Source organism: Bacidia gigantensis, assembly GCF_019456465.1.
Source record: "Bacidia gigantensis strain McMullin 20006 chromosome Unknown contig_295, whole genome shotgun sequence".
Lineage (NCBI taxonomy): Eukaryota > Fungi > Ascomycota > Lecanoromycetes > Lecanorales > Ramalinaceae > Bacidia > Bacidia gigantensis.
This window is the reverse complement of record NW_025408608.1, coordinates 1,856,243-1,882,244: the sequence shown is the minus strand read 5'-3', so window position 1 is coordinate 1,882,244 and position 26,002 is coordinate 1,856,243. Positions and strand designations below refer to the sequence as shown.

Here is a 26,002-nt window from a genome sequence, read left to right as displayed (position 1 = left end):
GACAATAATGAGCGGAGTGTGTAAGGTCAGTCAATTTTGTTTCCAGAATTATGTCTTTCGTAGGGCAGTGGTGAAGGAAGAAGCAGTCTTTCATGCCGAATCCTAGCTCATGAAACCCAAAGACGAAGAGAGCGACACATGTTCTTGCAGACATAGATTCAACGGAAAAGAGTACTAAGGCTTTCAGAACATTATTGTTCAAATTGTGGGTTCTGAGGAATGGTAGGCAAGTGAGTTGTCGAGATGCATCACGATGTATTCGAAAGGAATGCAGTGATAGAACATGTAGAGGAGATGTAAGAATTTCCAGTGGGCCTTATTTCTTCCATTCACTCTCCTTCACGCAAATTGATCGGTCTGGCACTAGAAGCCTTCTAGACCCATTCGCTCCACGAAGTAGAAAAGAAGAGGGCGATTTAGTTCGCAAAATAAGTGTAACAAAGATGAAAGCGTCGTCCTCTTCTAACACCATTCCTCGACACATAAAAGGCAGAAAAGCGCAGATGCATTCCACCGAATCCTCATCCGACACCCAGCATCGAAGATCATCGCAAGATATCGAAGAGCAGAAGAGCATAGCAATAACGATTTGTAATCTCCACGAACACAAGCCCGGCTGGGTCGCCAGTCAGCTTCTCCTTCCTCTGACAATTGCGCAGAGTCTCACAAGCCCAGCCTAGAGGCAGCGTAGGATCTGTTCGCCCTCGTCTTGCGCCCAGGCCAGAAGCGGCCCATTGTAGGCCAGAAAGGAAGATCATTATAGTTTTAAAAAGAGTAGATTCGCATGACACCCAGAAAAGGAGCGTACATACTTGCTGAGCTTGCAGCACTGTTGACCTTATGATCCTGGTGGAAGCTCACAAGCCTTACATACCTCGGACTTCAGGCCTGGCACTTGGAAATGAGGAGCAGGAGCAGAAGAGAAGAAGAGCAAGACACCATGTACTCTGGCAGGCATGATCTTGAGAATCTCAGATCGAGCCCAACACCGAGGAAGGCGTTGCGAGATCTGGCTTGTCACACCCGACATCCAGGATGAAAGATGAGTGCGGTACCAAGACAGAAAATCTACGATGGCATTCGAAGAGCAGAAGAGCAAGCCACTCCACTCCACTCCACTCAGAAGAGAAAAGCCCCCTAATCAACTCGCACCAGACTTAGACCACAAGACTCGGTAGAGAGGGTATGATGTATAAGGAGAAGAAGACGAAAGGGAGCGAGGGAGGGGGGAAAGGCCATTTATACCCACTCACCCAGCCCCCTTCTCCCAGCCCCCTCTATTCACATACTCTCTCCTTGCCTCCACTTCCCTCCTATCTTCACCCACTTAGCCTTCATCTCCCCCCAGCCCTGCCCCTTCACTGCAAATTTCATTTCACCATCTCTCGCGGAGGTGTGCTATCCAGCCTCCAGCCTCCAGCGTCATCGTCGTAGATACCCTGAGTAAAGTGAGTGTAACAGATGATGCGTCGACGTTGTGAGAAACCAGAATCGGAATGAGAAGCGGAAGGGGAAAGGTGGAAGGGACGAGGGGGAGGGTGAAGGGTGCGCGAGTTTGAGGATGTAAATTCGTAGAATAGATCATAAATCTTCCATATCATGGTGTGGCAGGCAGGCCCTACTTTTGTTTCATATCCCATTGCTTTTATCATACCATCATCCATATACCACCCACCATCCACCACTCCCTATCTCCTATTCACACCTCACATGAACTTCCCCGCCATGCCCATCAACCCCCCTCCACCACCTTGACTCTTCAGATACATCTTCAGCGCCATCTTCCCCGCGGCATTAATCGCATTTTGCTTTTCCTCCCCCCCTCCTCCCCCTCCTCCACCAAACCCTCCAAACCCCCCACCACCTCCTCCTCCCCCACCACTCCCACCTCCTCCCTGGCTATCAAACAACCTCCCCGCCTCCGCCATAGCCATACCGACAAACTTTCCCTGACTCGCTCCTCCCCCCATACTCCCCACGCCCATTCCCCCTCCTCCACCACCCATACCCCCACCACCACCACCTCCACTACTCCCACCCGTAAACATCTTAAGCGCCTGCATCGCCGCCCCCACGCCAATAGTCTCACTACTATGCCTTCCACCCCCGGCATTAACCTGGCCCCCATCACCAACGGCGCCATAAATCCGTTGATGAGCGCCCACAGCCCCTTGCTCATCAAGATCCTCATTCGCAATCTCATGTTTATTGCCCTGGAGGAAACCTAGTGCGTTGCCGAAGAAGCCGCCTTCGTCCCCTCCCCCGCCCCCACCCCCGCCCCCGCTGTAGGATTGTTGCGCATGATGCGCAGCGCTATTCAGCCCATCGTCCTCTCCGCTGTTACCGCCGCCGTGATGGCCACCGCCGTAGGATTCTTGCCCGTACCCACCGCCTTGCTGCTGGCCGTAGCCGCCTCCGCCGTCGCTGGGCCGGTTGTATTCGCCTCCTCCTCCTCCTCCTCCTCCGCCTCCTCCTTGCCCACTTCCGTAGCCTTGCCCGCCCTGCTGGGGCCGATTAGAGGATTGCGAGAAATCGTTAGATTGGTCGTAGTAATTGTTACCAGCACTACCACCACCGCCGTATTCGGAGGGGTCGGAGGGGCGGTCGTAGGACATTTGTTGTATTTTGTTGGATGGACGGATGGACGGATGGAGGGGTTGAAAGGGTGGGATTGGAGAGGGTGAAGAGGGTGAGGGTCCGAGGAGAGGTGAGGATGAGGTGGCTTCAAAGGTCGAAGAGACGTGAGGTATGAGGAGGATTGGTACAGAGGAAGGGACGAGAGAGGGTGCCTTGGAGGGGAAGGCTTTGCGGGGCAGATGATGGGTGTGATGAGGATCACTGGCTGTGTAGGCGGTACAGAGAATATGGGAGATCTCTAGAGTATTGACTTAGAGGATGTAGATGGGCAGACGAAGGGGGATGGTTGGTAAAGAAGTCAATAGCAGCGTGACGTCAGAGGTGCATGAAGTCCACGCGTACAATAAATAGTATTGAAATAGGGGGAAGTCAATTGAAGTCATGAAACCATCAGATTGTCTATCATATGATACAGTACTCGCTCAGTAACCCAGACCATTCTCATATCTCATAGTATAATACATGGTATCTCGCTTTTCCGCCCCTGGCTCAGCAGAACAGTCCAATATCCATCCCTCCATACCATCCCCCACAGATATCCAACGCCATGACCAACAATGTACAAATATTCACGTATAAAACCCCTCGTCCATCTCCGGACTCCCATGATGACTAATATCAAACCAATTCCTCGCCGTCAAGTCCTCAAACGCCGTCCCCGCAAACGGCCCACTCGCATTCGGATTATTCGTCTGCAGGAAGAACGGAGCTTCCGTATCCTCCGTGACTGGACTCATAGGTTGCCCACCCCAGCCCGAGTATGATGCCCCGAAATCGTCGTGATTTTGGAAATTGCTGCTGTGGATTGGTTCCACTCCAACGACGTCGGTCATTATGTCATCAACGTCGCTGCCATCTTCGTCTGCTTCTTGAGGTGGGATGAGGAAGGGTATAGGTAATTGCGGAGTTGGGATTTGACGAAGGTCTAGTTCCTCGATCTTTGGTTTCAAGGGTAGCGCTTTCAGAAGGTCGGTTGAGGATTCGAGGGATTCGATCGCGAAGTTGAGGAAGCCTGCATTCTTCGCGCTGACCGTGAGTGTCCAACGATATTCGCTCAAACGAGCCCGGTAGAATTCTGCCTCCTCTTGACACGGGGCTGTTGCAAGGAGGAGACTGCCGAACGTAGCTACGAGGGCGAAGTTGACTTTGCTGGGAAAGTACCAGAATGATGTCAGGTGATCGGAGCGAAGGCGGTTGACAAAGTCCATGGCCGAGATAAGTCGAGATTTTGCAGCGCCTCGACAGATAAAAGTGAGATAATTGTCTCCACCACAGTTGGCGAGTGAGCGGATGATGCAGCGATGGAGGGTAATCTCCGTTGCAAAATATGCAAGGTGGAGATGACCTATCACAATCAGTCTGACGTCTCTTTAGAAAAGACAATATTGGCAATACCTATCATCGACGTGGCCTCTCCGTTGTCCAACTTCAGGGTCTTTGGCAGCTGTGTAAACCAGTCCTTCAACTTCATCTGAATAGGCTTCGCTCGCTCGAGTATGAGTCTTGTTCCATTCTCCCCAGCATCGTCGTAGTCTTGGATTGCTCTCTGCGTATAAAACGTATCGAGGATGTTGGACAGGATCTGAGTCAAAGTGACCATTTGACAGAAGCACTCTAGCCCGCGCTTGCGTTCTTCGATTATCGCATCCCTTGAGTCGTCTTGAGACCCAAAATCCTCATCGTATAGATCTTTCACAGCCCAATGCGCCTTCGAGATTAGGGCTGGTCGCCCATGCACGAGAGAACACCACACATCCTGCATATACATCGCCCATGCCAGGCGTTTCCTCAGTCCAATCTCTTCCTCTGATAATGTCCAGGATGAGCAATCGAGATGTAGTCCGAGCTCGAATGTGGCGCTGACGAGCTGAGTGTTGAGGGTTTTGGATTCGAAGTCAGATCGTTGCATGAGTAGTAACCCAGCTTGGATGGTAGACAATGTCGCCTTGTTCAACGAGTCGTTGATGAGATTCAGGGAAAGGTCCTCGAGCTGATACACATCCAGCGGTCGTTTCCTATCCGGAGTGAAGCCAGGCGAAGAAGCGGAGACTGTGTAGATAGCGCAAAGCAAGGCAGGGTCGATACTCTTTCTTTGTCCGGATGATAGTGATGCTGCTTCCACAATTGGAAAGCTTCGGCTGATATTGTTTTGGAAATGCTGCAGCAACAATGGTCCGTTGGATCCGACGAGCTTCTCGACAGTTTGAGTTGCTGTAAGCTGCGGACTTATTTGATCTTCGTCACCGAAAGTGAGGAACGCATTGCGGTCGTCCGATTTCTGGTAGTTCGCACTCCAGGGTGCAGATCCAGCACCTCGTGAGAGGTCAAACAACATCGGCTCGAGCTCTGTAGTGTATCCGACGTGCGAACCATGATAGTGCCAATTGCCCGGTGACGCAGTCGAGGAGGAAGACCCGTCAGAACCCTCACGCTTGATTTTGACCGTAGCCGTCGCGCCTTTTGAATCGTTACTTGTCGGAGCTCTATTTTGTCATCAGCGATCTTTTCCGTCCCACAGCTCTTTATCATTATCTACCTTCTCTTCGCACCCTCTGGCTGACCTTCAGTATCTACCCGTCTCTTTCGCGGCCTAGGATCCTCGACGTAGGTGCATTTCTGCCCGTGCATGGCGCAAGCCGCGCACACGGTCTGACCCTCATTGATTACGCATTTGCTCTTTCGCCTTCGACAGGCATCGCAAGGCCTATCTTTGCGGTCCCGTCTTCTCTTCTCTTTCTGTGCAGGTGGTTGCGAGGTCAAGCTTTCCATGGAAGGTTTAGGATGAGGAACGTGAGGCTGAGGCTGGGCCATGGGGGCTGACATCTTTCCGGGCTTTTTAATTTGGTTCGTGGCCCAGCTGTGGAAGTGGAGACTGCAATAAACAGAAAGTGGTGTTCCTTTCGGGAATCATGGGTCGTAGAGGTGGACGAGGGTTTTGTAGTTGACACAGCGGATTCTTGGACAGCCAAAGACTATGAGGGTTTTACGGTGGTGTGGGTTGCAGTCCAGGGTCGCGTTCACCTGTATGCTTTGATGATGCCTTGATTCGATGTGCACAGACTCTCAGCAACAGCGGATGTAGCCGTCGCAAGCATGCGGTGTCTTGATGGCAAAACCTGGGGGAGAGTCGGAAGCTCTCACCATTGGGTTCGTTAGAAGGCCAAGAGGGCGTGGGGGTGAGACTGGGGGTGCTCTTCAGTCCAAGCTTAGGATGTTGGTCGCGTGTCAGGCCAGTCTTTTCCTGACGCTTTCTCGATGTATATTCAAAGCAAAATCTTCAATCTGGATGTGATTGGCCTGGTGGAGTGCTTATTCCTTATCTTTGGCTCTGCTCCATTCAGATGCCTAAGAAGGGCGTTAGTGAGGGACTAGGTGCATGTAGCTGGCAGGTAATGATAAGGTTGATGGATCTGTTTGGACCGCTGCTGTTCGACTTACCTAAACATCACGTAACGTCCGTCTGGACCTGCAGCTGCACTAGGCTACATCGTCCGCTCTTGCATCGAATTAGCCCTCGGTCTTTTCAGCCTCTGATCACTTGCTTATTGTTCCAACATAATGGAAAGCTGCCGATTTGATGCAAGTAAAAGGCGTCGGTCTTTGCGATGAAGATATATGCAGATGGCAACAAACAGCTTGCCGTAGAGTGAATGTCTTGGCATTCGATGATCGTGAACTGTGGGCCGAAGGCATTGCTGAAGCCCACTGCTCTTGGATTGAATTCGCAGACGTGTTCGGTATGGCGTTGAACCAAGTCACTGACAAACAATGAGCACAATACTCATGCAGTTGACAGATTAGTGGCAACCGACGTGGACGAATCTGAACGCCGAAAGGATGAGTGATTTATCAAATGTGTTTGATGCTGAAATCAATAATAGATAATAGCATTACCCCATACATCATATCAGTCCAAGCTATGCATACAGGTATCAAACTCCTCCCTTCTCTATCCGCATCCCGCCGACTTCCGATCAGCCTCATACTATCTTCGGGTTTCCATTTCCTCCTCACATCTCTCATTCAGACCCACTCACTTCACGAACTTGGCCTTCTCATGCTCCCTCACATTGATATACTTGAACGGTCCCTTTCCACCCACAGCATAGACGGCAGTGAAGCTCTTGGTCTCATGCCTCCATGGATCTCCGCCCATAAAGTCGTTCGTGATCGTGAATTCCTTTCCGCCCTGCGCATGTTCGAGGATCTTCGCAAGGATTTTCACGTCCGTGATGACCTTGCCGCCATAGACTACGGTGTCGAGGTAAAAGTCTCCTCGCTTACGTGATTTGTCGTCGCAGATGAAGGCGGTGCCCTTTGCATTTAGTTGTGCTTTGTATTCGTCTCTCTGGCGTTCAAACTGTCCCACTTTCTCATCGAGAAGCTCCTTCTCGGCGTCATATTTCTCCTTCATATCCTTCATCTCCTTGGTGGAAGTCTTCCGAGCCTGATCAGCTTCCGTGTCCCGCTTGTGTTTTGCTGCGATGGCCTCCTCAAGTTGTTTATTGATGTTCTCGTAGTCGTTTGCGCTCGACGTTTTGAGGTTCTCGTAGTCCTTCTGGAGTTCGCACAGGTCCTTTCCTGTCTTCTCAAGCTGGATTTGTTTCTTCTTCAATTCGTCCTCCTTTGTCTTGAGCTTGCCGTCAAGCTCAGTGCATTTCGCATTGGCCTTCTCAAGCGCATTCTTCGAGCTGACGAGCTCGCGAGTAGTCTTCTCAAGATCTTTCTTGTATGCCTCGAGTCGGTTCTTAGTGTCCGCAAGCTCTGTCTTCTTTGAACGCAATTCAGCTTCAAGGGTCTTCAACTTCTCATCCTTCGCCTTGGCCTCGACTTCGAGCTTCTGGTATTTCTCGTTGGCCTTTGCAAGCTCGTTTTTCGTACTGACGAGTTCCTTTGTCGTCTTCTTGAGCTCGTCTTGGTGTGCCTTCAATCGGTCTTCAGTCTCTTTGAGTTTCTTGCTCTCTTTGGCCAAGTTGCTGTCGGACTCTGCCAGCTTCTTCTTGGTCTGACTTAGATCATTCTCTGTGTTTGCAAGTCTATCTGCAAGGGCTTTGCGGGAGGTTTCGGACTCCTTAAGTTTGCGGTCTGACTCTTTGAGCTTGCGTTCGATCTCTTCGTGGTGGTTGATGAGGTTCTCGATGCTGTTGACATGGAACTTGTAATAAGATAGGAGATCACGACTGTGGGAGATGTGCTCGCTGTCGCACGCGCCGCAGTCTGGCTCGATAGGAGTCTCTTTCACGACGGGTTCGTTCTTCGTTGTGATGGTGTCATTCTTGGGAAATGGGACCTCTGTACCTTTGAAGCAACCGAAAACTTCAACCATTGCTGCTGAGGAAGCGGAATGTTGGTGTCTTAAGTGTTATGTTGTGTAACTGTAAGTCGAATGAAGGACAAGGACTTGACTTTGATAATGTTCGAGTATTGAATCCAGGGCGAATGGTTTGAGAAGAGGCTGGAGAATGGCAACCCTTTTATCTTCACCAGACATAAGCAGAGTGCAAGCAGAGGACTCCCTCTGTCTGGCCAGATCCTTCTCTTTCCAGCGTTTGGGGGGCCAGGCCTGCGGAGGATCCTCGATTGGGGTGCTCAGCCGGCCACCAAAGAACTCCTCAGAAAAGGCACGTCTTTTTGAGATGTCTCTGACGCCACGAAGCCGCTATAGTGTAATTGACATGCTATATCTGGCCATGGTCTAAGCTCCTGACGGCAAATCTTCCGGCTCCAGTAAGCGAACAGCAAGCCTAGACGAACAGGGTCTGGCATCGGCGAGGTCCAGAACTCCTTGTGAGCGGCACCAGCGGCGGGTGGCTGAAAGCGAGGATGAGGCTCGATGAGGATTCTGAACAATCAGCAAATGATTGGCCTAGGAAATCAGCCACGGGTGGTCGATTTCAGCTGAGCAAGGTTCTTGAAATAAGGCAGCTTCAACGGCACGATGCGTGACCCAAAACTGACATCCACTTGCAGAATGGGTTAATAAGCGATGGCCTACGGTCGATGCAGTGCGTCTCCACAAGAGAGTAATCCTAAGATATCAAGACTTTGGGTCGAAAAAGTTGATAAATCGATCTGGGTCTCCTTCATGGTGTGACCGAGAAGGGTGTTTCATTTCCACAGTGTGTGGCCACCGGTTGATCGGCACATACTGGGATGCCTCATAGCTGTCAGTGTCTACGATCTGGAGCTGTCATTAATTGATTAAGGGCGAGACCGAAAAGCCCAAGCCGCATTTTGGCCCCTATCTTCCCAAAAAGCCTAGCGCGCTCCCAATCCGGTAATTCACCTAATTTACGGCAGCCACATTGGGCAGCGTTATCAAAAGGTCTAGACTTCACGTACCCCCGCATCAGCTGTGTCCAAACCCGCCACATGTTCATTTCATGGCTCGGAATGTCATGATTCACGTCAAGCTTGCTTCGAGGCTCGCATCAATTATTCTTTCAGCTGATGACTTGAAAGCCACACGGGTAGTTACCTACACAGGCAACCTGTGTTCCACTTTGAAGGATTACCACACGCTTCTAAAGCGATATTGAAAGCGAAGAGAGCAGCCCCTGAGTAGACGATACACCAATTGGTTGCTGTTTCAAGCAATAGACGATGATTGAAGGCTTCCACTGAGACGTACATACATTTCTGATGGGCAACCCTATTTCCGTAAATGTGCATGACGAATACTCGTCAGGCGACTGATAAATAGGCTACCGTCGCGTTGAGCCCCAACCCTGGCATGCCGCCGTCACTAGTCTCATGACCAAGCAGCTTGAGTTCGACATAAGCGAATTGAGTCTCATAATGGTCCATGCAAATAATTCCTATAAACGACCCTAAGCTTACGTATTGTCCGTAATCAGTCTGCAGCAGGTCAAGAAGGAGTGCCATCTGTCGCCATTTGATGTAAGGGCGACCTTGAATAAGAGGTTTCACCAAGAACTGAACCCCCTGGTCCTGAAATGAGAATCCATCCGGATGATCATCGATCCAAGCATCAGGGTTTGCCCTTGTATAACTCTCAATTGTTGTCTGCCCTCGATAGAAGAGGTCATTCACGAACGCGCGGCTAGGCAAGAGCCGTTCAGGGTACCAGGTTCCAAAAAAGAAGAAGTGGTCGGTCAGCTCCACATCTCTCGATTCACGTGAATCCTGCCTGAGTCTGCAAACGAACTTCACCGCGTGACCTTGCGAGATGATGGCAGTGAGCGGCTCGTTTTCTATGATCTCTTCATGTTCAATCAGCCAGAGATGGAGCCCATCAAGTGCAACCAGTATTTGATCATGCGTAAGCGAGCCTGCTAGCATGATCCATCGAAAATCAACAACGGCGTCATCGAAGTTGCCGACGTAGGTTGTGAAGCCTGTTCGAGCAATTGGCCGCCCAGACCCTACTGGCAAACTGCCCATTGCCTGTTTCAAACCTTCAGCACTTCTATCAATAAATCCCTCAATAGGGTTATAGTATGTGCCACTGTATCCATAGCCTTCGTAGGAGAATGATCCGAAGGGTATTATCTGGCTAGTGGAGGATAAGCGAGACAACCAAGGGAAAGTGAAGGAAAGAGAATGATTTAAGCAGAACAGAAAGGGGAGGAGTGTAGGTCGAAGCCTTACTTTGTCTCATTACTCAACGCCGTCAGATTTGTGTTTCCTAAGACTTGGGCCGCGGCGATGTGAAAGATACATACGGTAGCCAGGAGACATGACGTGGGGCGAGAGGTGCACATTTTCAGCCATACACACTTCAGTTCTTCGGAGACCAAAAAGTGGAGGAAGTCAGCCTAATATTTTCATGCGTTGTCTTATCTGCCTCTAGGCCTGCGCGTATTTTCCTGCCCTGTCCTGAAACAGCATTGTCATGAATCGTAAAGCGCCAATCCACCCCGTTCAGCCTGAAACTATTTATAAATAGAGACCATTCAATTCACGAAAGACAGCAAAGCCAGAGACTCCAGCATCTTGAACAGCGCCAGCCTCGAACATGAATCATTTCAACTAGAGCGAGGGGTAATGGCTTCTGTGATCAACGCATTGGCGTTTAGATCTTCGTCACAGTCAGTACCACTAAGAGCATAACATCTCATCAGAGACCGAAGCTAGACGTAAAGACACTGCTGACGATATACGCCTAGGGAAAAGAGTTAATGGACAAAAAAAGGAAAGATCTCTAGTGCCACAGCCGGGCACCAATTGTGACCCCCAACGCGATGGATGAGAGCGAAATCGGAGGACCTTCACAGCACCATCCTTCTCAGCTAACACACCACCATCACAACAACATGCACCACGCACAGTAACCCTCCACGCGCACCTCCATGGCTCTCTCAACCCGCCAACCCCCCCAACCCCACCAACCCCACCAACCTCCCGACCACTGGACACCCACAGCCTACAACACCTCCGCTTCCTTCGTCCCCGCGCTCGCCACCAGAATCCTGCAATGGCTCGACCCGCAACCGACCGATCGGATCCTCGACCTCGGCTGCGGCGACGGCGCCCTAACCATTCAGTACGCCTTGCACTGCCTATCCGTCGTGGGCATCGACTCGTCGCCCAACCTGCTCTCCTCCGCCATCCAGCGGTACGGGCAAAACACGCCCGTGACCTGGCTGCTGCAGGACGCGTGCTTGCTCGAGGATAGCGATTTCCTCCACACAGGGGCCGGGAGTTGGGGTGGGGGTGGGGTGGGGGGGGTTCGATCAGGTGTTCAGCAATGCGGCGTTGCACTGGATCCTGCGCGCTCCAGGGAGTCGTGCGTCGGTTCTGCGGAGCGTGCATGCGGCATTGAAGCCGGGCGGGTTTTTCATCTTTGAGATGGGCGGGCATGGGAATGTGGCGGAGGTGCATGCTGCGTTGTTGGGGGCGTTGGTGCGGCAGGGGTGTAGCATTGAGGAGGCCAGGGACGCGTGTCCGTGGTTTTTCCCAAGTGAGGGCTTGATGAGGAAGTTGTTGGTGCAGGCAGGCTTTGTGGTCGAGGAGATGGAGTGTGAGTATAGGCCTACGAGGTTGACGGAAGAGGAGGAGGAGGGGGAGGGAGGGTTGGAGGGGTGGGTGAGGTTGATGGGGGCGCCGATGTTGGAGAGGTTGGAGGGCGAGAGGAGGGAGGCTGCTGTTAGGGAGGTCATGGAGGTTTTGCAGACGGTTTGTATGAAGGAGGAGGAGGGGGGTGTTGGTTGGGGTATGTAAGGTTAAGGGCGATGGCGAGGAAGGTGTGACTTTCATTCCAATCGTCTTGCTTTCGGAGCGCGATTTCATGATACGTATAATGTTGATGATGGCTGAGGGTTTGTTGCCAGCGTCGCGGGTCTTTGAGAAAGCTGCTGAGGTTTTTGCAAGGTAAAGGACCCACAATTTCAGGCGTATTGGAGGTATATTATTCAAAATTTGGAGCGGCGATACTTTCACGATTGGCTATAAAGGATGAGATGATTGATAAGGTGGAAAGAATTCTCACAAGGCAATCTATGGGTTCATGTGATCTCCATGGTCTAGACAGTGAAAGCTGCGTCAAAGTACATGTCAATCAATCAACTAATCCGTCGCACGGTGTACTTATCCCACATCCATGGCAAATCTTTCGACACACACTCACGTTCGGCGCGTTGAGTTTCCATTCTCTTTTTTCTCTAAGACAGGTTCACTGCTCGCAAACGTTGAACAACCCTGTCTTCCACTCCTCGTCTCTGCTGCTGACGTATTCTATTGCAAAACAGAATTTCCTAGCTCTAAATGAATGGCTTAACGCATGTTGTCATACCTAAGAGCTGGTGTAAATGGCATGCTTTGTTCGGGTCCTTTAATCGCCGTGCAAATGCTATTGCCAGATCTGCGGCGAAATCTGGACAGCTTGCAAAAAGCTCCATGCAGCTGTCAGATCCAAACCATTCATCGAGAGCCGTATGTGAGGCGTAGCAGGCTGTGTAAATTTTGCGCAAACCTGATGAAGGCGGCGTGTTTTTATAGACCAGAGAGACGCTGTCTGCGTACGGAACGTCATATGGCGCGTGAGCAATGTCGTGTTCTAGCGACTCGATGAGACTCGATATCATGTATTTACAGGCGCAAACATAGAGCCGAGCCGTTTCAAGGTAATAAGTTTGGGCGTCTTTTCCTTCCTTGGTGTCCAAGCAGAAGGTTTTCCGGGTATATAGCCATTGTACTAATGCATTCGCGGTTGCAAGATCTGTATCCTCGAGCGTGCAGACCTTCTGCTGAGATTCCCTGAAGTTGCCCTGGAAAGCCGCTTTCAGAACTGGAGACACCGCGCAAACAACTGCCTCATGAACAAAGAGGCTTTTGATTGCATCCGCCGAGCCAACTTCCAGCCGGACAATACTGGCATCGGCAAAACTGTTGCCACGAGATTAGTGTAAATGAACATTCAGGCATCAGATGAGATGGGAACAATACTCGTGATTCGCCAGCGAGAAAGCATCCGCCATCGTGCCAGGGGCGCAAAACTCGTGCTGAGAAAGTCTGATGAGGCGCTTTGGGGTTCTACCGAGACTCGTGCGGTCGACAAACAATGTGGATAGATTGAGAAGAAGGCAGGCGATTAATCAAGATCCAGAATAAGGAGTGTTCGAAATCCTGCGGGGAGTGTCGTGCTGTGTCGTGGAGTGAAGCTAACACATTCGCCACGACATCCGGGCCTGCATTCACTTCACTCAGTGACGTCGGCAAGATTGTCACAATGGACCCTCCGCCGTGACTCTGCTATCAGCAGAGCGTTTCGATTGAAGAGATTGAATTAGCTTGTTAAGCGCTGTCTCAAGTGGAAGAGCGACAAACAAATGATGTGGGCGCGCACAAGCTGCAAGATTGATAATGGTGTAGCATCTGTTCAACTTGTGCGAAAAGAGAGTCTCAAATGATGAAGTAGGTGAGAACATGATATCATTTCCGTTGAACGTGGTCGAAGTTAAGTGAGGCTGAACTTCTTACAACAGCCATCCGAATAAGGCACGTAAACTAGCGTCATTCATCGTTGCATATTCTTCGTAAAACCCATGAAAACAGTGACAACTGCTGCGACATAATGATGTCACTCAAGCATCATTCTGATATTGTTTTGTCACTGGCCCCCGCTTTCGCTGCTATTCACACCTCAACGATCGCTCATGGTTTACATTACCGCATGAAAGAAAATAATCCACTTGTAACAATTGCACAGGGCTTGTAAGCTGCATTCTCATGAACGTAGCAAACCTTATAGGGATCCCTCTTTCGCTTTTCCAGAGCAGCCGCGACATCATCTCGAAAGTCAGGACAGTCAGTCATGATAGCCCGCAAATTCGCATCGGCGTAGATCCCTGGAGATGGCGCATGCGCGGCATAAAAAGCTGTGAGTATCTTTCGAAGTTTCGCCGATGGAGGAGTATTCCCGTAGATCACGTCGACGCATAGCGATCCAGGATGGAAATTGGGTTGCCTCATGATGAGATTCGTGCGTAGAGAGCAGATAAAATTGGCCTCCAGCAGGTCGACGAGATCAAGGATCAGGTATTCGCTGGCGCAGACGTAGAGATGTGCGAGCTGCAAGTAGTATTCCTGCCAATTACGATTCTCTGTTGTTTCGTGGAGAAACGACTTTCTGGTGCAAATCCAATTCACCAGACAAGCTGCAGTTGAAGGGCTTGTGTCTTCGAGCCTGTATGATTTTTCTCGAGACTCGAGGAATCTGCCTTGGAACGCGGCTTTGAATACGGGCGAGACGTCGCAAAGTTGGCTTTCCGAGACCCAGAAGCTTCTCAGTCTTCCTTCTTCTGTATGAGTGTCTAGCCTCACCATTACGACGACGTTGGGAGGACTGGAGGATGACTTCGGCTCTGAATTTGCAGGTTCTGGTGCTTTTGTCGTCATTGAGCCAATCGGGGTCGAGGGCTTGAGATATGAAGTGAACATGTTTTAAAATGAAAAAGTGTGTCGTGAAAGATTGTTGACTTCGACAAAGAGTGTTGAGATCAAATATTAGAGCTTTGAAACTTAAGTAGCACTCTCCTAGTGGTGCAATTTATGTGTTTAGATTTACTTCCACTCATTTCGAAGCCCCGCGAGCCACTCAAAGCTTGATATTCGTGGCTTGTTCGCCACAAATCATAAATACATGGAGAGTTTTTGAAGTTGGATGTGGTTACACTTCTGATCTTAGTTGAGTATCAACGCTCAGCAAAGAGGGAGAGATTTTTTGAGCCAGAATGAAGATATTATTGTTTTGGGAAAATGTTTTCATCGTGGCAGCCACTGGACTACTTTGTCGTCGTGACCGCAGGCACCTTTACCAGGCTGGGCGTAGGAAGCTAAAGTGCTCGTCACCAGTATTATGCTTTTCTTCCATAATAGCCTGATCTATTCTATTGTCAATTTGGCAGTCATTGTCGACTTCGAACGTGAAATCTGTCACAACTTCTCCTGCCATGTCGAGTTATTCGACTCCTGTAAGAAGCGCTTTGTTAGAAGCCGCCAGTATCTCTTCATCGCCGCTTGAAATTGGACCGCCTTGATCTCGAGAGGGAGCAATATTGGCTTCATTGTCAATGATTGGATGATTTTCGGCCTAACAATTCGTGAATATAGCACAAGTTCCGACCGGCCTTTGTTCGGATTATAGATTTTGAGAGTAAGTCCGCGGCATACTCCGGACACATAGACGCACATTCTTGACATTTCTCGCTATCGTCCGATTGGCACTGCGCATATACGACTTCGAGGGCGGCGATAAGCTTCCGAAACTGCGACGTTGCCGGAGTATTCTCATATATCATGGTGGCCACGCTTGTGTTAAGCATGCAGCGCACGTCCAGAAATCTCATGGCCGTATCCATTGCGGCAGCAATGTCGTACTCAATGGCCGCTATCAAATCAGAGATCATGTATTTGCAAGCCACTATGTAAAGGAGAGCGAGTCTCGAGTAGAACATATTCCAAGATTCGGGTCCATCTAGGTCTGGGCTATATATGAGCCTCGCCCTTGAGTAGAGCCAATTGACGAGGTCGTTCATAGTTTCGATAGAGACATTATCAATCTTCAGAACATTACTCTTGGACTCCAGGAAGCCGCCCTGCAAAGCAGCTTTCATCACGGGAGAGGCGTCGCAAAGAATATTTTCGTGAATCAGAAATGCCTGCAGGCTTTCCTCGGTGGTGATCTTTAAGCGGATTGTAGAAGCATTGCAAAAGCTAGAAGCACGTCAGTAACGAGTGTGTTGGATGGCAGCTGACTTACTCAGAAGCTTTGTTGAAAGCCACTGCTTTAGCACCGTAGGGATATTGCCTGGGGGCCTCTTCGACCCTGATTCCATATGTATTACCGTTCATTGTGATTTCGTGCGATGTTTCTGGAAGAACGAGCTTGATGGTTGGGAAGGTGTCTGAACATATCAGCAAGGTTCGAGAACCATGGGAGCTTAAGTAGCCTCTCAGTAAAGTGTCATTTTTAGTCGAGACGACGTAAGCCACGAAAATGTGAAACCACATAAGCTCTACGTCATGGCGTCGAAAAGCCAATGATAAAGCATAATTGGTGACTTAATGGTCACGGTGCGAACTTGGCGTTCAAAGTTAGTTCTATCAAAGAACAAAAATCTTGTTGGGGGGGTTTCATCGTGCGTTCATTTTGTGAGAAAGGCCTGACATGACTGTCAATGCATATGGCCTAAGAGTCAAAACAAGAGAATGAAGGACATGAGCTTTAGAACTTCGATCATTGTGCGCGCCAAGCTATGGCTTTCTCATTGACCCCTGTTTTCTTCACGCCACAAATTTTGCTTCATGTATCATCGTAGGCCACACCTCGCAGGATCATTGACTTCATTAGAACTGAAATCCTCTAAAGCCATCATTTTGAGGCCTCATGATTTGTATCAAGGCTGTTGAAGCTACCTTATTCAATGTACACTAGCTAATGCCAGCTCCTTACCCGCACGTTCTCCATCTCGTCCAGACAACTTCTCATCAATTGGCCCATCCGTATCCTCTAGAGATAACTCACGGTCTTTTAAAACACTAGTAGAGCTGGCCATAGAATTTTGAGAGACGAGGTACTCGCTCATAAGAGTTGAGACGTGGAGATCGTTGTACCAGTTGTCCTAACCGTTCCAGTTGTGAAGGGGGCGTTTGCTGGGTGCACCCCAAGGCTGTGCCTCCGCCGGTCGCTTTCTATGATTACACTCAACAAGATTCAAAGCTTTGTGCAGTTCGCAGACTCTGGTAGAATTCTTCTTTTGCGTTGCGAATGCCCGCGCGATATCCAGGGTAAAGTCAGGCATCTCGGCCAGTTGAGCGACGTTTGACTCCTTCTCGTACCACTCAGGATTTACATGTGCAGAATAGGAGGTGGCCAGTAGCTCACGGATGTGCGAAGATGAGTCAGTATCAGTGTAAACACGTTTGATGATCTCAAGTGAAGGCAGATCTTGACCCTTGTCGTCGGGAGTCAAGGTTGCTGTCGAGAAATCCATGATCGTTTGCGCCAGTGCATGCTCGATCATGACGAGCAAGTTCTCAATCATGTACTTACTCGCACAAATGTATAAGTTAAAGGCCTCCGAATAGTAATCTTGCGCAGAACCCTGCTCAACCCTCCACGCTGAGAACTTCCGGCAGTACAACCATTGCACGAGACGATTCGCAGTGGTCTCGTCCGTGTCAGCAAGTACATAGACTTTGGTTTTTGACTCCTGAAAGTGACCATCGAGTGCCGCTGCTAAGACTGGCGATGCGTCTCGCAGTAGTTGTTCGTGAATGGGAAAAGTCTTCTTGGTTGTCGCCTCCCCTTCATCTTGGCTGATTTCGAGCTTTACGACTGATGAATCGGAGAAGCTATTGGACAATGTCAGAAAGTATGGCCAGATGAGTGAATCATGGCAATCTTACTTGAACTCTGCTATTGCGCTCATCCCATCAGCAGCAGCCATTGTCAGATCGCAACTCTGCGGAAGAGTTCCGCCTTCTTGAAATGACGCAATCTATTAATTTGAATCTGATGGAAAGAGGTCCTAGAGACCGACGCGTTGAGTATGAAAGAGTTGAAGCATGAGAAACGAATCAGGACTGTGGAAGAAATTCTGAAGTGTTATGAGTACATTCCCCAAGTTGTTACGAAGTGTCATTCACATCAAACCAACGCAAACACCTCGAACTTTAATTACAGGTTTTCAAACAATGAAAAGGAAGGCGAGCAGCCTGACGGTAGGGAACATCCACCTCCGTTGCTTTCAAATCATCCTACAGGCCCATTCCTTCAGGCATTTTCAAGACCTGCGAGGGCTATTAGATGACACTGCAATTGGTTGATTTTTTACATTTTTTGCTTTTGACAAGTCTTGAATCGTAGAACCGTAGACTGACACCGAATGATACCTAGTCTTCAGCCAAAGTAAAACGAACTCAGGCGCCACAACAAGATTACTGCGACGTCAAGACACGGCGTACGGACGAAAATGCTGTTCTCTGGCCGGCAAGCCCGGCCGCAATTGAAGGAGCCAGGCAATTCATGAGACAATGGTATGCAAATCTGGCCTTCCGAAGAATGTGCTAATAATATGATAGCGCTGAGGCTGCCCGGAAGACACTTATTGTCCCTGACAAGGATGCAGACGGCCTTGATGCCGGCGTAATCCTGTTGCGGACATTGACGGCACTGGGCTTAGCCCGAGAGCTCATTGAAGTCCATTTGCTAGCAAAGCATGCGAACGTACATGATGAGTCTGAGAGGATGGCTATGCAGACGAAAGACCCAGGATACATCATTGTAGTTGATCACGGGAGTATGGAAGCACCACCCATCGTGGATTCTCCGGATACCAAATGCCTTGTCATTGACCATCATCTGAGTGACAAATTTCCAAAAAATGCATCAGTAAGTACTGCCAGTTCTAAATGCTCTCTGTCTAGTCTGAGAGGCTTAGGTTGTATCTGCTTGCCATTATCCTCCAGTCGCGACATCATCTCTTCTTACGTACGAAATTTGCAGGACACTCCATCCAAGCATTGAGACATCGTGCGGATTTCTTTGTGCGATGGGCACGCACGGCGACTTAGGCAATACTCTGAAATGGAAGCCCCCATTTCCCGATATGACCGAGGTCTTCAAGACCCATACCAAGAAGAGCATAAATGATGCCGTGTCTCTTGTCAACGCGCGTAAGCAATCCTGACCCATTCTCATGCTCACGCTGATCGCCCGCAAAAGCTCGCCGCACTGCGAAATACGATGTTATATCTGCCTGGAACGCGCTTGAGAACGCAAACGGCCCAAAGGACGTCCTTCGATATCCACGGTTGCTTGAAGCACGGCAGGAGATCAACGAAGAAGTCGAGTTCCGTACGCACACACCGCCAAAATTTAGTAAGGATGGAAAGATTGCAGTACTTCGGATCAACAGTGCCGCTCAAGTACATGGCGTGATTGCCACAAGATGGGCAGGCTACCTCAACTCGAAGGCGCTCGAGATTATCATGGTCGCAAACTCTGGCTATAAGCCAGGCTATGTCAACTTCTCCTGTCGCATTGCACGGACCGCTCGAGGCAGAGACCCACCTGTCAATATTATTGAATCGTTGAAGGCAGCAGCGGAGCTTGACCAAGGCGATTTAGTCCAGCGCATGGGCGAGAGCTTTGCTCGCGGGCACAAAGAGGCCTCTGGAGGCATCATTCCGATTGCAGAGTTTGAAGAACTGATGACACTCATGCAGATTGGTGAGAAGCCGGATCCGAAACCTGGGGACTCAAGTAGCAAGAAGACGAAGGCATCGCCACAGAAGAACAATCTCATGAATTACTTCGGCAAGAAGTAAAGGGCATCACGCCGCATTTGGCCAGAGACCAACTTAAACTCATAGAGACTGCTACAACTTTTTGGATACCTCCGTCATTCCGATGATGATGTCAATCTATGTCTTCTCACTGTTCCTAGACTTGGGCAAACTTCATATCTATGTCGACTCATCTGATGTCTGTCGCGGCTATGGCACATGCATGCATATGTTTCTCCGGACCTGGGAAAGCGAATCGCTATGCTCTCGTCGCCTCTGCGTTTGGAAGCGGACGCGCTGTCTCGTAGCGCCTAAGGAAAAGCGCGTCCGTGGACTCACTACATACATCTGCCACCTCATCATGACTGAAGAACCATGCCTTTTTACCGTACCGACGACAGGACGACGACAGGCACTTAGTCAACATCAGGAACCAGAATCAAAGCATCAAAGAGCATGAGAATCATCACCGACCATATGGACATACTCATCATATTCCTCTCTCTTGCTTGTATTTCCCTCTCGCTATCGCTTCCCTCTAAACCAAACAATATCACACAACTTACATCGATGTACCCAATGTAAGGCCTCCCTTTTCCTCCCCTCCCCCCGTCACAATCTCCTTCACAACACCCAACACCACCCCCCGTCCCACTCATCCACTCACCCACTCACAAACCCCCCTCTCCCAGCCGTGGCGTCCCATTCCGCCTAACCGACACGCCCTACACGCTCCTCTACCGCCCCCGCCCCTTCGGCGACACGCAACTAATCCTCGCCCTGCGCGACATCGAAACGACGACCGCACTCGCCGGCGAGCAACTAACGCTCTACCGCGCACAATACGGCGACGAACAGCAATTCTCGCACTCCGCCAGCGGGCCTCTCGGCGGCGTATTTCGCTACCCGAGCAGCAACGCGCAGATCGTATTTCGCGAACATGCGGGCGCGATTGGGGTGCCTGTTACGAGTACGTTCAAGGTGGCTGCGAAGACGATCACGGGGATTCGAGGCGCGGCGTATTATCATGGGTATGTGGAGGAGGCGTGGATTACGGTTTTGGAGCAGGTGGGACGGAGGATGAGGGAGGTTGGGTGGGTGGACTTGAGGGTTTTGGAGGGGGGAGTGAGGGATGGGTAGGTGGGGAGAGAGGCGTCGGCCAAAAAGTGCTAGCTATACATTTGTGTTTTGATTAACTTGGCTAGATCATCGGTGGTGGGCTAAAGCTATCCTGCAAGAGTATGTGCATGGATTTTTATGCCTCAATCTTGACCTTTTCTTTCATCCTTCCCTTTTTATCAACATCCCTTTCCTCTAGCTCAGCAAGCACTCACATTAATCTCCAACGTTGTTCCCCGAAACAGCACGTGGGTTATACGCCAATGATTCATGGCAAACCATCTGACCATGCCCTCTCAGCTAACAAAATGCGGGCACGGACACTTCTCTCTGTTACGATCGCCAACATCGCATTTCGTAAGGCCATAGACAGCCTGATAAGAGTCGACAAGGCCAGCTTGTAGATGCACTCGTTTATTATCTATCGTTCATGCAGGGTGCAAGGGGGGATTGAGGAATCGTTGTTCTTGATGGTGTGGTAATCGTGTTGTGAAATTTGCGATGACGTGAGATCGATCTCGCAGAAGCCTTCACAGCCAATACATCAAGTTTGTAACCAAGTATCACCCTCCTCTATGCCTAGGTTAGGGTGTGCCCAGCCCTACGGTAGTAAAAAGGGCGCACACATGTAACGCGATCTGCAGTGATTCTTGCTCTGCCTTCATCCTGCATCATCTGCATAGATTGAAATGGTGGCTGCTTCGAAATGTAGTGGTACGTGAACTGCTTGTGTGTGGCGCAGATGAAGGACTTGAAGGAGGGCGGCAAACATCGTCTACTCGCAACTCGAACCGCCGCCAAGGCGGCTGGCTGATGACGACGCTGGTGAGAAATATCCAGTCTACCTATCAGAAGCGATGTTCCAAGTATAGATCAAGTCACGTTGCCGAAGCCTGTGTGCTGATAGCAGCTGAGGGCCTAGAAGCGTTTAGGTGACTGGCCTTTCACAGCGCTGCCTGCAAAACGAGGTACCTCGAGCCGGCATGCATGCTGCAAGGACTTCCAGTAAGGTGTGCATACACCACGGTAAATGAAGAGAAGGCTTTGATGCCACGAATAGATATAAAGAGGTTCTTGGATGGGAAAAGTCAAAATAAAAGAGGCTACGAGTAGGTTCTGAATCCCGGCCCTAGAACTAGTTCCACGGGAGTAATAAACTTCCCCTAGAACTAGCTTTAAGAGCCAACCCTAAGCCTAAAGCCCTAGATCTAGGGCACATGGCCCCTGGAACAGGCCCCCAACAACGACGGACCTTGCGACTGTTACTTCCCGGGGCTTTCACCACCACTTTCGTCGTCGCAGTCATCATCGTCGTGAAGGCATATCAGACCAAGGCCGTCCTGACACCATCGCAGAAAAATGCATACAATGTCCTGTCGATAGGCTTCATCATATTCCTGAGTGCAGCTCTGCTGGTCCGCTACGAATCGGTGGGGTCTCCAGACGATCATCGCTGACTCGCTCGCAGAAAACCTTCAAAGAAACCGCGATATGTCTTCATCACTACATCAACAACTGGGCTACGCCTTCTCAAAAGACTCAAAGCCTGGTGGAGGGTTTTGACAGCCTATCGAATGTCTTGCAGCTCGTGTTTCTTGCGCGCAAGCAAACGCTGCGATTGGTCTGTGTACTATGGGTAAGTCACCTCGTTCGGCTCCCAACCAACAAGTGCTATCCCCAAATATGCAATTTTCCCCAGCATCCGGGGCCTAGGCCAGATTTGTGTCATTGCAGCCATGCTTTACCCTTACAGATTGCAGGCAACTATGAGAAAATGGCTAATGTATGAGTCGATAGCTTTTGATCAACCTTGTAAGTCAACTCAACCGACTAAGCGCTGCCAAACTCACTCTCTGCAGATTGCCATGATCGCTCCCACCCTCCAAGCTCTAGTATGTACGCTTGAAGATGGGCACGATTACACTAGTATATACACCCGCAATGGGTCAGCCATGGTACCAAGCCTTACGTGCTATTTCAATGGTGGCCACTGTGCACCAACCAATGTCACGAGGGATCAGCTAGCCCATGCATATGGCGAGACCACCTTGGGGCCCAAATCAACCGATCCAGATAATTGCGGCGACTTCACCGATGTCCAAAGCATCGTCGGCTCTAAAAAAGACTATCGATATTACTGCCACCGCGTAGGCCCTGTCCAACAGTTCGGCATCCGCTTCAACGAATACAACGACAACGACAATCGGAGAATCTACCCCCATTTCACCACGCGAGTCATCACTGCCTCCTCCGCAAAATGCAACGAGTACGCCCAGCTTGGTATCCCGAAGCCAACCAATGTAGGAGACCCGAATACTGACGGTACAAACTTCATCAGCGCTTTCGATCACACATATAGAATTAACGCTACAACTAACGGCAGTATCATCATCCCCACGTCGGCCCTCGGCAACGACGGTACCACCTACATCTACCGCGGCATCCATGAGCCCGTAAAAGCCAGTTACTACAGCTACGGCGATCGAGGGCTAATGATGTGGGCATACCGCAATCCAGGCAAAGACCGAACGCCTCAGTTCTACGAGTGCCCCGTCACCGTCGACCCAGTCGTCACCGTCATGGGAGACTCCGTGGACAATGTCACTGACCCCGTTCACGCAATCTCCGACGGCATGGCTCGCGAGGCCGTCGCGTCAATTGCGCTGCAAGGCCAGTTCAAACAGACGGGGGGAGGGCCCCGGGTGTTCACCCAGTGGCAGTGGTATGCAATTAGGTAAGTGATGCCCTGCCGAGGAGTTTGATCTTCCTGAAATGAGTTTTGATTATGAGGCTGACCATCTCGGAGTCATCCCTGGAATATCGAAAACGATGCCAGCAATGCCGCAGTGGGTGCCAACATCGCCGAACATGCCATCGTATCACTGGCGGAGATGATGGCGAACAATCCGACGACCAAGGCGCGGGGGAAGGTGCCGTATCTCGGCACCCGGCTGAAAGTGGATTGGCGGTCTTTCGCCGCCTTGATGGTGGGGATCATTGTGTATGATAGTTTGACAAGCGTGTTAGGCTTAATGGCGATATGGAAGGATCCAGAGTCTAGGTTCCAGCAGTTGATGAAGCATCCGGATGAAGAGATAGGGCTCGATGAGAGAACTGTGAGATAAATTAGAGGACATGGACCAAGAGGGCAACTATAAGTGTATAATACGTGTAAGGCTGAGCCAAATACTCGCGATCGCAGCAGGCGGGCAGAAAGGAGGCGAGAGGGGGAAGCCTGTTGTGAAGAAAATCATATAGACGAGCACGAATAAACCAACATGCTTCCCATATCATCCATCAAATAATCCAGCACCTCAGCCCCCTCCGCCGATTGTCAATAACGCCCACAATCCCAGCCTCCCTCGCCGCTCCGCTTATACACACTCATCCTCAAACGATACCGCTCGAAATCCACTTCCTAAGGCTCCACAATACTCAGCCCTATCCCCAAATATCTCCCACAAAATTTTACAGGTATGGAACCCTTCTGAGCAGTTTTGATGGATCTGTGCTCGCTTCTTGTCATCAACGCGCTGATTAGGCTCATGATTCCCGCCCAGAAATAGTACATGAAAGCAACGGAGAATTAAACTCAGTCAAGTTCATCAAAGCATGCTACAGAGTATGATGGCAATAATGGCCCTAGTATTATCAATGCGAGGCCAATATTTGATCAATCGAAGCTGAGCAGGTTTGATCCAAGAAGTGATTTGGCTCAAGTCGTGACTTGTCAACTGATTGAGCATAGATACTTTTCTATATTGCTTTTATCAGCCGACATGCTGAGGCTCCTTTGCGCAGGTTTGATTTTCACATGAGCCGCAGTCGACGCGTTACCATGGTTATCAATCGCTATTTGCTGCACTTCATGCACAAAGGGTTATGACACTTACCCTTCGCGGTATGATAAAGGGGGATATAGAAGGGGTTGTATTCTTGCTTTGATGCAGATCGAGGTGAGTAAGTAGCATGACGAAAGTTCTCTTTGGTTGTTATTGGAGTGGTATCTGGGGTTGTGTAGGTAATGTGGCATTAATATCCACGAGTTACAAACATTGCTTCAAACTCAATCCTCTTTTGCTTTGGCCATGAGCTGTACCTCTGTAGCAATCATACATAGTACGACGATAGTGGCAGCTCGTCTGATTGGACGTAGATCACTTTTCCACTACTTTTCTCAGCCCTCATACTTAGATCTCTTTTAGCAACGTTGCTTCCGAGCGAGCCGCAATTGACCCGATACCACGACGTGTGTCTAGTTCTCTGGAAGCTAAGAACGGCAAGGTACTCACCCGTTGCCTTTGAACAGTCAAGTATTGTGGTGATTTCATGAGGATTCTCGCTCTCGATATACTCACCGGACTTTAATTCGAAGCGCAAGCCTCGATTCGTCGTTGCCCACGGCTTCCGCTGTTCGCGGAGAGGTAACGCAATAGGCATCAATTCGCCCGAGTTAGCAAAAAACTCGGGTTTTGTTGCCAGAATGCCATGTCTCATCGGGACGTTTGACGTCCAAGCAAAGATGGTTTCATCGTTCGACTTCTTCAGAATTTTGGATTGGAGGCGAAGGAATGCCTTTACCGCGCCCTCACCATATAGTAAAGGCATATTGACGTTGAATAATCCAAGCAGAGAGTACGCCATGTCTTCAGGCTTGCTCGTCTCGCGCCTAGAGGCCCAAGACATCCTTGTCGCTACAGAAATAGAGTCGGACGAGAAGTCATGCTGATATTTCAGATATTTATACTGGATCCCGGTCGCTGCAAAAATTTGCGTTGCAAACTCTTCTTTCGTGCCAATACGATTCCATCCTGAATTGAAGAAGATGACACTACGTGGAGCAAGTAGCTCTTGCAGGGTCCAGCCTCGAGTGAACCAATCGCTTTGTTCGACATCGTAAGGATCCGATGAATCTACGTCATGAAGATAAGCGTAGCATTCTTTCGCATTCTGATACCAACGGTACATGGAGTTGACAGCCTCCGTGACCTCCGCACTACTTCTCTTGTCTATACAGCATGTATCAATCCAGACCCAGTCGCAACGGCGAGACTCCGCAAGCGCACAGCATTCCTGGAACTTGGCATAGCCAGGGCCTTTCTTTGCTTTTCCCTTTCGTATTTGCTTGTAATCAACTTCTTTTGCACCCCAGCGGTGCGAGAGTATCGCATAAGCCGGAAGTTCTGTTTCAAAGAACTCCTCAAATGTCAAAGTCTTGGTATTGACAAGGCGCATTGTATGCTCGTAAACTCAATTGCTGTCAAACAGGATCAACAACCTCGATGGCGATCAAAGCGGGTTTCAATTCGAAGTATACCTCCTGAGAGCAGGATCCAACCACTCTAAACTGCCCTGTTAGCAAGTAGAACAAATACTCACGGTTACAAAGAGGATGAAGAAGTAAGAATTCGCGGCAATAGCTGCTGTGGCATGCAGCACTTGGCATGGCCATTAAGCCTGATTAAATCTAGCATGCTGCACGATTAGTCTAGAC

At 49.9% G+C, this 26,002-nt stretch overlaps 13 protein-coding genes across 13 annotated transcripts; 4 read left to right on the top strand and 9 right to left on the bottom strand.

Annotated features, from left to right (window-relative positions):
• Nucleotides 1-1,902: 1,902 nt before the first annotated feature.
• On the bottom strand, nucleotides 1,903-2,615 carry KY384_008621 (uncharacterized protein; the record flags this gene model as incomplete). The annotated part of the gene is given in 2 exon segments (XM_044817109.1): nucleotides 1,903-1,919; nucleotides 1,937-2,615. 2 exon segments carry the CDS (start codon nucleotides 2,613-2,615, stop codon nucleotides 1,903-1,905), a joined length of 696 nt encoding a protein of 231 aa, XP_044666474.1.
• Nucleotides 2,616-3,206: 591 nt separating this feature from the next.
• Nucleotides 3,207-5,448, bottom strand: KY384_008620 (uncharacterized protein; the record flags this gene model as incomplete). Its single annotated transcript, XM_044817108.1, has 3 exons — nucleotides 3,207-3,982; nucleotides 4,033-5,120; nucleotides 5,174-5,448. The coding sequence occupies 3 exons, from the start codon at nucleotides 5,446-5,448 to the stop codon at nucleotides 3,207-3,209; spliced, it is 2,139 nt and encodes a 712-aa protein (XP_044666473.1).
• A 1,222-nt stretch (nucleotides 5,449-6,670) lies between these two features.
• Nucleotides 6,671-7,963, bottom strand: KY384_008619 (uncharacterized protein; the record flags this gene model as incomplete). Its single annotated transcript, XM_044817107.1, has 1 exon — nucleotides 6,671-7,963. The coding sequence occupies one exon, from the start codon at nucleotides 7,961-7,963 to the stop codon at nucleotides 6,671-6,673; it is 1,293 nt and encodes a 430-aa protein (XP_044666472.1).
• A 1,358-nt stretch (nucleotides 7,964-9,321) lies between these two features.
• On the bottom strand, nucleotides 9,322-10,041 carry KY384_008618 (uncharacterized protein; the record flags this gene model as incomplete). The annotated part of the gene is made up of 1 exon (XM_044817106.1): nucleotides 9,322-10,041. One exon carries the CDS (start codon nucleotides 10,039-10,041, stop codon nucleotides 9,322-9,324), a length of 720 nt encoding a protein of 239 aa, XP_044666471.1.
• Nucleotides 10,042-12,359: 2,318 nt separating this feature from the next.
• KY384_008617 (uncharacterized protein) lies at nucleotides 12,360-13,076 on the bottom strand (the record flags this gene model as incomplete). The annotated part of the gene is made up of 2 exons (XM_044817105.1): nucleotides 12,360-12,984; nucleotides 13,045-13,076. The coding sequence occupies 2 exons, from the start codon at nucleotides 13,074-13,076 to the stop codon at nucleotides 12,360-12,362; spliced, it is 657 nt and encodes a 218-aa protein (XP_044666470.1).
• A 606-nt stretch (nucleotides 13,077-13,682) lies between these two features.
• Nucleotides 13,683-14,496, bottom strand: KY384_008616 (uncharacterized protein; the record flags this gene model as incomplete). Its single annotated transcript, XM_044817104.1, has 2 exons — nucleotides 13,683-13,730; nucleotides 13,843-14,496. 2 exons carry the CDS (start codon nucleotides 14,494-14,496, stop codon nucleotides 13,683-13,685), a joined length of 702 nt encoding a protein of 233 aa, XP_044666469.1.
• Nucleotides 14,497-15,167: 671 nt separating this feature from the next.
• Nucleotides 15,168-16,685, bottom strand: KY384_008615 (uncharacterized protein; the record flags this gene model as incomplete). Its single annotated transcript, XM_044817103.1, has 3 exons — nucleotides 15,168-15,813; nucleotides 15,860-16,004; nucleotides 16,553-16,685. 3 exons carry the CDS (start codon nucleotides 16,683-16,685, stop codon nucleotides 15,168-15,170), a joined length of 924 nt encoding a protein of 307 aa, XP_044666468.1.
• A 36-nt stretch (nucleotides 16,686-16,721) lies between these two features.
• Nucleotides 16,722-17,549, bottom strand: KY384_008614 (uncharacterized protein; the record flags this gene model as incomplete). Its single annotated transcript, XM_044817102.1, has 2 exons — nucleotides 16,722-17,454; nucleotides 17,509-17,549. 2 exons carry the CDS (start codon nucleotides 17,547-17,549, stop codon nucleotides 16,722-16,724), a joined length of 774 nt encoding a protein of 257 aa, XP_044666467.1.
• Nucleotides 17,550-17,796: 247 nt separating this feature from the next.
• On the top strand, nucleotides 17,797-18,675 carry KY384_008613 (uncharacterized protein; the record flags this gene model as incomplete). The annotated part of the gene is made up of 4 exons (XM_044817101.1): nucleotides 17,797-17,823; nucleotides 17,999-18,138; nucleotides 18,184-18,493; nucleotides 18,571-18,675. The coding sequence occupies 4 exons, from the start codon at nucleotides 17,797-17,799 to the stop codon at nucleotides 18,673-18,675; spliced, it is 582 nt and encodes a 193-aa protein (XP_044666466.1).
• Nucleotides 18,676-18,710: 35 nt separating this feature from the next.
• Nucleotides 18,711-19,431, top strand: KY384_008612 (uncharacterized protein; the record flags this gene model as incomplete). Its single annotated transcript, XM_044817100.1, has 2 exons — nucleotides 18,711-18,777; nucleotides 18,827-19,431. The coding sequence occupies 2 exons, from the start codon at nucleotides 18,711-18,713 to the stop codon at nucleotides 19,429-19,431; spliced, it is 672 nt and encodes a 223-aa protein (XP_044666465.1).
• A 528-nt stretch (nucleotides 19,432-19,959) lies between these two features.
• On the top strand, nucleotides 19,960-20,529 carry KY384_008611 (uncharacterized protein; the record flags this gene model as incomplete). The annotated part of the gene is made up of 2 exons (XM_044817099.1): nucleotides 19,960-19,970; nucleotides 20,082-20,529. 2 exons carry the CDS (start codon nucleotides 19,960-19,962, stop codon nucleotides 20,527-20,529), a joined length of 459 nt encoding a protein of 152 aa, XP_044666464.1.
• A 1,196-nt stretch (nucleotides 20,530-21,725) lies between these two features.
• Nucleotides 21,726-23,633, top strand: KY384_008610 (uncharacterized protein; the record flags this gene model as incomplete). The annotated part of the gene is made up of 5 exons (XM_044817098.1): nucleotides 21,726-21,938; nucleotides 21,977-22,144; nucleotides 22,306-22,320; nucleotides 22,368-23,242; nucleotides 23,315-23,633. The coding sequence occupies 5 exons, from the start codon at nucleotides 21,726-21,728 to the stop codon at nucleotides 23,631-23,633; spliced, it is 1,590 nt and encodes a 529-aa protein (XP_044666463.1).
• Nucleotides 23,634-24,618: 985 nt separating this feature from the next.
• On the bottom strand, nucleotides 24,619-25,743 carry KY384_008609 (uncharacterized protein; the record flags this gene model as incomplete). The annotated part of the gene is made up of 1 exon (XM_044817097.1): nucleotides 24,619-25,743. One exon carries the CDS (start codon nucleotides 25,741-25,743, stop codon nucleotides 24,619-24,621), a length of 1,125 nt encoding a protein of 374 aa, XP_044666462.1.
• Nucleotides 25,744-26,002: the final 259 nt, after the last annotated feature.